This window comes from Microtus ochrogaster, unplaced genomic scaffold, assembly GCF_000317375.1.
Source record: "Microtus ochrogaster isolate Prairie Vole_2 unplaced genomic scaffold, MicOch1.0 UNK66, whole genome shotgun sequence".
Taxonomy (NCBI): Eukaryota; Metazoa; Chordata; class Mammalia; order Rodentia; family Cricetidae; genus Microtus; species Microtus ochrogaster.
The window spans coordinates 1,349,657-1,358,912 of NW_004949164.1; the positions used below are offsets into that span (position 1 = coordinate 1,349,657).

At 49.8% G+C, this 9,256-nt stretch overlaps 1 protein-coding gene across 1 annotated transcript in view; it reads left to right on the top strand.

Moving 5' to 3' along the window:
* Window positions 1-7,199: 7,199 nt before the first annotated feature.
* Trim27 (tripartite motif containing 27) overlaps window positions 7,200-9,256 on the top strand; it is a 21,366-nt gene continuing 19,309 nt past the window's right edge. Inside the window, exons 1-2 of the mRNA XM_005369897.3 lie at window positions 7,200-7,619; window positions 8,706-8,801. Coding sequence (XP_005369954.1) covers window positions 7,200-7,619; window positions 8,706-8,801 — 516 coding nt within the window. The remainder of the gene's footprint in view (window positions 7,620-8,705; window positions 8,802-9,256) is intronic.

The following is a 9,256-nucleotide window of genomic DNA, read 5'->3' on the forward strand; positions in this document are numbered from 1 at the left end:
CTGTAGACCAGGCTGGTCTCGAACTCCCAGAGATCCACCTGCCTCTGCCTCCCGAGTGCTGGGATTAAAGGCGTGCGCCACCACCGCCCGGCAAGCTTTCATAATTAGTAGAAAGCCTTTGTGTTGTTATTCAGGAGTTGGTAGTCCAAAGAAAGACCTGTTACAAGGTGTGTCATTGGGGGTTGGCTTTGAGGTCTCAGAAGCTCAAGCTAGGACCACTGCCTGTGGATCTGGATGTAGAACTCCCAGCTCTCACTCCAGCACCATGCCAACATGCTTCCCACCAAGATGATAATGGACTAAACTTCTGAACTGTAAGCCAGTCCCAAATAAATGTTTTCCTTAATAAGAGTTGCTGTGGTCGTGGTGCCTCTTTCCAACGATAGAAATCCTAACTAAGACACACACTAACTCTGAAAATTTTCTTGTCAAGGGCAGAGAAAAGGAAAGGAAACAGAACTCTGTGCCTCTTGGGTTCTACGCAGCCTGCATGAAGGATCCGATAAAGGGGAATCACCAGACACAAATGCCTCTGAGATGTTAAAGCCTGGCAGATTTTAGACTAAGTCGTTGGTCTCCTTAGAGTAGGTAGAATAAAGACAACAAATAGGCATTTATTTTACAACAAAACATTTTATTAAAAAAAAAACTCTGTAATTATAAGTGTTGGTACACACCTGTAATCTTGGCACCCAAGATACTGAAAAAGGATGATTGTCAAGTACTAGGCCATCTTGGGTTACTTAGGGAGACTCTCAACAAAACAAAATACATAATAAGTGATAGTTTAATAACATTTTTGCTTGGTTGGTTTTTGAGAAAGAATATGGCTGTATAGTCCTGGCTGTCCTGGAACTTGAACTCAGAGATCTACCTGTCTTTGCCTTCTGAGTACTGGAATTGAAAGCATGTACCCCATATGTGGTTGTGTTTTAATATCTTTGTCCTGTGTTTTAAAGGGTTTGAGCAATGTCTTGAAAGCAAAATAAATAAATAAATAAATAAATAAATAAATAAATAAATAAGAACAGACATGAGAAAATACCTTTAATCCCAGTACTCAGGAGGCAGAATCAGGCAGATCCCTGTTAGCTCCAGGACAGCTAGGGCTGTGTACAGAGACCCTGTCTCAAAAAAATCCACAAGATCGGTAGAGAAAAACGGAAGGGAAAGGAGGAGGAGGAGGAGAGGAGATAGGAGACAGGGAGAGAATGAAAAGGAGAGGGGAAGGGAACGGAGGGGAGGAGGTGGGGAAGAAAGGGAGATGAGGGAAGAGGAAGAGTGATGTTTTCTGTCAGTTTAGCAGCTGCACATGAATCTAGTGATACTTTCATTCTCATCTGCCACCCCATGGCCCCTCAGTCAGTGCCCCATCGGCCACTCAGGATGCATCCTGGCAGGTCCCATGGCTGCTCTATTATGACCATGATATGTAGGTTTAAATTCAGTCTTTGTTCTATTTATCCATAAGACTCGGGACTCAAAGGCTGGGGCAAAAACTTACTAGATCAGAGAGGTTGGGTAGCAAATAGCTGACCTTGCTTTTTGGCTGGAGACACTGCAAAGAGACACGCCTCTTCCCTTGTCTCAGAACCAAAAAGGAAAGCACTAAACCTGCCCCTTCCTTCCTGTTCTTCCTCGCTATCCAAACTGTTGGCTTTTCTATGGCCAATTCCAGTCAGCTAGTTGCTGGCTCTGCCCTGATTCAAGATTTAACTTTATTAGCAAGTCTCAGGAGTGTCAGAGTGTGAACAAAATACCCTACAACAGAAGAGAGGAGGTAGAGAGAAGAGAGAGGGAGAGAGAAAGAACACACTTTTCCCATGCTGCCAGCTGAAGGCCTGAGCAAGGCATTGCTGCTCAGTGTGTACTGGTCCTTAACACTGCTTTACAAGAGATGCTGAAGACTGTCCTCATTCATGATGACCTGGTACATGAAATTCCCAAAGTGGCCAAAGCTTTAGACATATGCTGATGGAGGAAGGTCATTGGTTAATTAAATAAAGAAGCTGCTTGCCCTGATAGGTTAAAACAGGAGGGAGGAGTAAACAGAGCAGAATGCTGGGAGGAAGAGGAAGTGAGGTCAGACTCCACAGCTCTGCTCTCGGGAGCAGATGCCTCAGAGAGACGCCATGCTCCCCGCTCCTGGGAAGATACACTCCCGGTAAGACCGGTGCTCACTAAGACCGGTGCTCACAGATTATTAGAGATGGGTTGATCGGGATATCAGAATTAGCCAGTAAGGGCTAGAGCTAAAGGGCCAAGCGGTGATTAAATGAACACAGTGTCCGTGTAATTATTTCGGGTAGAGCTAGCCATGTGGGCGGCCGGGTGCCGGGACGCAGCCCGCCGCTCCTATTACTACAATATGCCAAATCCATCTTTGTGTTGTTGCACCTAATTGCAATGAGCCTGTGTATGCCAACTTGGTGGAAGGCTTGTTGTGGAATTTAACTAGGCAAAGACGTGTTTCATTTGTTCATGCTGCATTTGTTTAACTGAGTAAAGACGTGTTGCATTTGTTCATGCTGCATTTGTTTAACTGAGTAAAGATGTGTTGCATTTACATTAATTAAATAAAATTAACCTGGGTTCAGAGAGGTGGGGCTGGCAGCTCGCTGACACAAAGTAGGTAGTGAAAGACCCCCAAGGTGGGCTGCCTTTCAGTCTGGAGAGACACCCTCCCAAGGAACAACGAGTCCACTCATGCGGATGCAAACAGCAAGAGGTTTATTGGGTGGGCACAGGTACCTGTGGGCGACAAATCCTTTCGGAGGACTTGCGCACCTTCAGGTTGGGGCAGTGGGTTTTTATGGGGTAGGGCAGCAAAAGCGCGGGTACAGAAGCGAGAAGCGTAGTTACAGGGTTTTCATTGGTCAGTTTGAATGTGGCCAAGCTCAGAGCAGGGCAAGGTCCCTAGTTTCCGAGAATTTAGCCGTGGGCTGCCTTGGCTCTTATCTAGGGGAGACAGGGTATCCACCGTCCCCCAACGCCCAGCCACATTCTTGGTATTCCCCCGGTCCTCCCCCTGGCCCAAGCCACAGGGGTCCCTATCTCGTTTTGGCAGCTTCTAAAACTGCCCTTTGTTTAAACCCCTTTAGTACAAGCCTTGCAAAATGGCATTTCAGGTGCTAAGTTGTTTAACAAACTTGGCGGGGGGTCTTTCAATAGGAAAGAGGGCAGCAGAAGCAGATTACAGAAGCAAATGCGTGGTTAGTGGTCAGTTGGAATGGGGCAAGGGGCATAGGTGGTTTTTCCTTTCCCAGCACAGATGTATGGCAACAGATTTCCTGTTAATTGATGTCCTGTCCTATCCTATTCTATGGATATAGATAGCCTGCTTTACAGCCAGGGACCCTGACCTCACTCTGTACTTACATTTGTTCGTCAAAAAGCCTTGTGAAATGACATTACCGCAGCTAAGCTGGGATCTTTCATAGGAGGAATTGTTTCTTTTGTGACCTGCTGATATTCTAAGTTTGGCACATATGCTGGCTATAGGCATCCTGTTTCCCCAAGCAGGCGGGATGTTCTCATGAGAGCAGGCCAGCTGCGGGTTCTGGGGGGGGTGTCCAGAGGGTCTTTCAGTAGGAGTGCAGCATGGGTTTTTCGGTTGGGGCCCTTTGGAAGGAGAAAGGCTTCCTGGAAAGCCAGCTAAGAAAGAAAGTTGGTCAGTTGCTACTCTCTTTGAGCTCACAGGTTTTCACCCTAGCCTTTGAATCCTCGGTTTTATTAGAACAATTGAGACTTAGTTAACTCTACCTTTAGACAGCAACAGAGTCATTATCTGGGAGAGCAGAACCCCCCAAGCTTCGGCCTTGGGAGCCTAACTGATAGAAGCTTAAAGCCCTTCCACTGTGACAAGGTTAAGACAGCAAAGCCCCTTCACCAAGGGCCAAATAAATCTAATTAAGGTTGGTGATGAGAAACTGTGAAGCAATGGGTGGGCCTCTGTAATACTGACTGAGAGGGGAAAGAAACCCAGTAAAATGACTGGTTGCTATTGTTTAGTAGTTAAAGAGGACGGCAAATGATCTCTGCCTAAGGATGTCATCAAAGAGTACTTCAAATGCGAGAAATGAACAAATAAAAAATGGTTAAGAAAAAAAAAACCTTTAACGTCACATCACGGCTTCTCTCATATGCAGAATCTAGATTTAGCAATACACACAGAGAGTACTGGGTACCTAACATGAGCGACATATATTATTAAGAGGCCATAATGGACAAGGGAGGGTAAAAACTTAACTCAAAAAAGTCCTTAAGAATTTGACAAAATGAAAAAAACATGGAGAAGTTTTAAGGAGGACTCTTCCTGGAAGTGGTATGAAAATAGTTGGGAAAAAAAGATTGGGAACAAAATTAATGGCAGCACTTTCATTCATCTGACTATCAGTTCATTTCAAACTCATTTGCAAACTGATAGAGTACAGCAGCAATTTAGGTCAAGGCGGATTAACGAAAATTCAAATGGCGTGGATGGAATTGTAGAAGAGCACTTGCCTAGCACAAGGCCCTGAGTTTGATCTCCAACACTGGGAACATGGAAATGAGTAGACAAATTAAGCAATAAAGCAAATGACAAGTCTACTAAACTTTGTGTATAAAGAGAAAACAGCCATCCTTTGGGAAAGGAGGGGGCCAGTAGGAATCCCAGAAGAGGAAGCTTCCCTTCCCCCACCCCCACCTCACCCATCAGGCCAGTTGCCTGCCTCCCGCTCCAGGCCATCTGCCTCCAAAGGTTAAGAAAGCAGAGGCCACATCAGCCCTGAATGACAAGGCTAAACTCCAGGCCTGTGCAGATGACCTAAAGACACACGTCTGCCATCTGCATATCCTATTTACACACTGGCTTGCAAAACTTGTTTCTTCCTTCTGGAGAAAAAGAGTGGAATTTTCAATTCCTTTGAACCAGAGCAGACTCTGGTGTGACCTAGGCCAAATATTGGACCTTTTACTGGGAATGCTCTTGATATTTGGGCCTGGAGTTTCAAAAGGGCAGGCTGGAGAAAGGAGGCTTGGTTTGGCAAGACCTGTTAGTACCTCGAATTTCATGTCCCACGGTGAAGATCTGAGTAAAATCCTCTAAGGTAATGTTCTGGATGCAGAAGCCCCTGTTGCTCAAGTACAAGCGCAACACTGAGACAGTTCCAAAAGAAAGCGGGAAATGACCAGGTAGAGGTGATAGCATGCAGACTGCAACACTATTCTGTGACAAGGGAATGCACATTCTGGGGCTACAAGACCTCGGGTCATCGTGGGATTCTCAATAGAGCAAAAACAAGCAAGTTTTAGGCTCTACTCAATGCGATCCAATGTACATGGTATTTTACTTAAACTGATGGGTGAGAATTGTTATGTCCAGATCTGCGAAGTCCCCCAAAAACCAACAAAGAGACTGAGTCCAATATGTAAAGAGCCTTTATTTTATGCAAGTTTGCAAACTCCGCCTATCCACATGTCCAGTATATTGGAATAAACGGAGAGCCCCGAGCTCAGTTAGAGTTGGGTTTTTATAGTAGTAAAGGTGGGAGTGTGGGATTTCTGAGGTTCAGGACCCCTGACTGGCTGACATTTATTTGTCTAGGAGTGCCCTGGTGAGAGTGTGCTGGCAGGTGGTCCTGTCTACAGCAGTTGGAACATAAGGCGTAAGGCATTTCTTTTGGATGTTCTGTTCTTGGGTGGTGCTCAGGTAATCTTAGTTTATCAGCAACCTACTGAGATTCAGGCCTCTATTAAATTTATCGATGGCTAAGTCTACTCTGGCAGGTGATAATGGTTGGAAGTAAAGAACTTCCTTTGGGTGTTTCTATTTAGCTTATCATGGCTGGCTCTCACAAGCCCCTTTATGGCTCAAACAGTTAAAAAAGAAAACCAAGTCTAACTCCTTGCTGGAGTATATCCCTGAAAAAAACAAACAAACAAACAAAAAAAAAACAGGCTCAAAGGGGACACTGAAGTGGGTTGTAGGTGTAAGAACTTACTAGAAGAATTATTAACGCCGCGCTCAGAGGGACCACAGTACGGGGGACACTCAGAATTTCAGGCCCCAGCGACGTAGAGAGCTGGCTCCGGTGGGGGTGGGGGGGTTGGGGTCCGAGAACGAGGCTCAAATGACAGAATCCTGGTCCTTTCTTAGAGGATCTCCTAGGAAACCGCTGATTCCACAGCAGGTGGCGGAGGAGGGGAGGGAGCCCTTTGACACGCCTGGTCTGGCAGCCTCACTTGGGGAAGTGAGAAGTTTGGGCACTTAGCCTGTTGAGAAGTCAGACTCAAAGGCGGGCTCTCGGTGGGACGGCCCCCCAGTAGTTGTAACTCTAGGGAGAAAGGGGAAGACTTCAGTGGGTATCGGGCTCCGACCATCCGCACTCTGCTCTGAACTCTTCCAAACCCCATTTCACACGAGAAGAAAATGAGGCTCGCAACGGTAAACCAACTTACTACAGGGCGGAAGTAGACCTGGGCTTCTCCGTTTTGGCCATTCAGAAAAGTTGCTGATAATTCAACCTTTTTCAGGCAGTGGGAATCGCCGGCAGTTGGGTGTGTTTCTTAGTGCTTCACACACAGGGAGGAGCTTATGCGGTCTCTCCGCCCGGCTTCCCGGGACTTCTACAAAGCCATCTTACTTTTAAAGGAGACGAGGCCTAGGCACTAAGAGGAAACCCAACAAAAGACTACGGATCCACAGACGCCTGGAGTGTCCGGACCCCACGGCCAGGGCCACGCTGCGCACAGTACAATGGGCGGCCACCACCGACCCCTAAGCTGGGTACCGGGGCTCCAGCTCCGGGGTCTCCAGGACAACGCCGAGGAAACCCGCCCGCTCGCCTAAAAGAGAGCGGCGCGCGAAGCTAGGCCCCGCCCCCGGCCCACCTCTTCCGTTTGGCCCGTGGAGTCTGCGCGGCCGGGGGATCCGTTCCCACACGGCCACGTTGCCCTGTGAGCTAGCCGGAGGCGCCGGGTCCCCGACGCCCCTCTGCTCGGCCCCTGGCCGGGCTCCGGAGTCCAGGCCTTCCCGCGCTCTCGGCCGGGTGCAGCGGTGCCGGGATTGGTCCGGCCGCCGGAGAGCTCGGCGCGCCTCCGCCATCCCGGCCTTGGAGGCCCCGCCCCGCTCCGGAGAGGAGAAGCCGAGCGAGCGCGCCGGGCTCAGCTAGAGCTCGGCTCCGGGCTCATGCCCTGCGGCCCAGCCTGCCCGCGACATGGCCTCCGCGAGCGTGGCCGAGTGCCTGCAGCAGGAGACCACCTGCCCCGTGTGTCTTCAGTACTTCGCGGAGCCTATGATGCTCGACTGTGGCCACAACATCTGTTGCGCCTGCCTGGCCCGCTGCTGGGGTGCGGCGGAGACGAACGTGTCGTGCCCGCAGTGCCGGGAGACCTTCCCGCAGCGCCACATGCGGCCCAACCGGCACCTGGCCAACGTGACCCAGCTGGTGAAGCAGCTGCGCACCGAGCGGCCGTCGGGGCCCGGCGGCGAGATGGGCGTGTGCGAGAAGCACCGCGAGCCGCTGAAGCTGTACTGCGAGCAGGACCAGATGCCCATCTGCGTGGTGTGCGACCGCTCTCGGGAGCACCGTGGCCACAGCGTGCTGCCCCTCGAGGAGGCGGTGGAGGGCTTTAAGGTAGGGCCGGGCCGGGCGGACAAAGGGGCGAAGCCGGGGGCTTCCCGGGGCCTGCCGCCGAGAAAATGGCGAGCCGGACGTGGGGCCCGGCGCCGTCATTTCCTCCCTGTCGGCTGCGGAACCTCCGCACTCAGACTCGGAAGGAGAACCTGTAGCTGGCGGGGCCAGAAGCGTCCCCACCCCAGGCTTTTCCTCCCAGCCCCCCCCCCCCCCCCGTTAACTGCCTCAACGCGTGCAGGGCTGGGACGGCGCGAGGAGACCCTCCCTTTTGACAAAGGAGTTGCACGTCAAGCCACGTCCACTTTGATAGGCTTTGGAGACCTCGAACTCCACCCGGCCCGGGATAGCAAACTAGACGGTCGCTGCTGGCCGGCGAATTCACGTCAAGCAATGCCTATCACTTAATCTATGTCCCCAGCTCTTCCCTGTAACTTGTTTTAGACGCTAATGGAAATGAACAGCTCTTTCCTGCTTGAGTAAATCATTTAGCCACTCTGAGACTCGGGAGAGAACAGTTATTATGAAGAGTAAGTGAACTCACAAGCCCTGAAGAGGCCTTTGTGGACTGTTGAATAAACACTGGCGTGGCTACACAGTAGTGCAAAAACGTTGCTTATAAAGGAGCTCCAAAGTGGCAAGGAGTCTATTTTGAGGACTGCAGGGATACAGACACCCCGAATTATATTTGTTTAAATGTGAGCTCACCCAAATGTCAGTTGTGTTTATGTAGCTAACACCTGTATCCGTTCACTCTCCAGTTGTAGCATGGGAAAGTGATGTTTACCGATTCTGTGCCTGAGGAAAATAAGTCATTGTCTCTCTGTTCCTCCAAGGAACTTTGTGTTCCTCAGCTTTTGAGCCTCCTTACCCAGATGCCTCATAACTTAGGCAGAACTGGTAGGTGGCTCAGAGTTCAAATAACAAACCGCTCCAGCAGAGCTGTGCCGACCCCAAGGCTTTGGGCTCTTCCCAGGAGTGGCATTGCGGTCTGAGGACAGTCCACCTGGGCCTTGGCGTCTGTAGTTTGGGTTCCTGTGTGATAAGCAGAGTAACGTCTTTAACTGACCAACTGTTTGCTTTCTTCAGGAACAAATCCAGAATCGGCTGGACCATCTAAGAAGAGTGAAGGATTTGAAGAAGAGACGGCGGGCGCAGGGGGAGCAGGCGAGAGCTGAGCTCTTGGTAAGGGTCCCATTCTCCAGCCTGCAGAACATTGCATCTGGATAGCAACCTTCTGAACTACTGCCTCTGATAGTCCTCGAGAAAACTCAGTCTTGGTCAGGGTACAGTGAAAAACTTCGAACAGAGGTGTCAGCTCTGGGAGGTTTGTCCAGAGAGAGACAGCCTCTAGGAATCCAGAATCTTGGGTTTGCCTCTTGGCTCTGGCGCTTGCCGGTTTAGATGGAGAAGGTGGTGCAGCCTCTCTCGGCCTTAATTTCTTTGTTAGATAGAGAGGTCGGGTGAAAGCTGTGGTGCTGCTCTTTCTGCCCTTCAAATGGTAAATGGTTGGTTTTGGGCTGAGTCAAAGATCGAGTGGGAAGATGGGACAAGGTTGGTAAGTGTTTTTTTTTGTTTTTTTTTTTTTTTTTTTTCGAGACAGGGTTTCACTGTGGTTTTGGAGCCTGTCCTGGAACTAG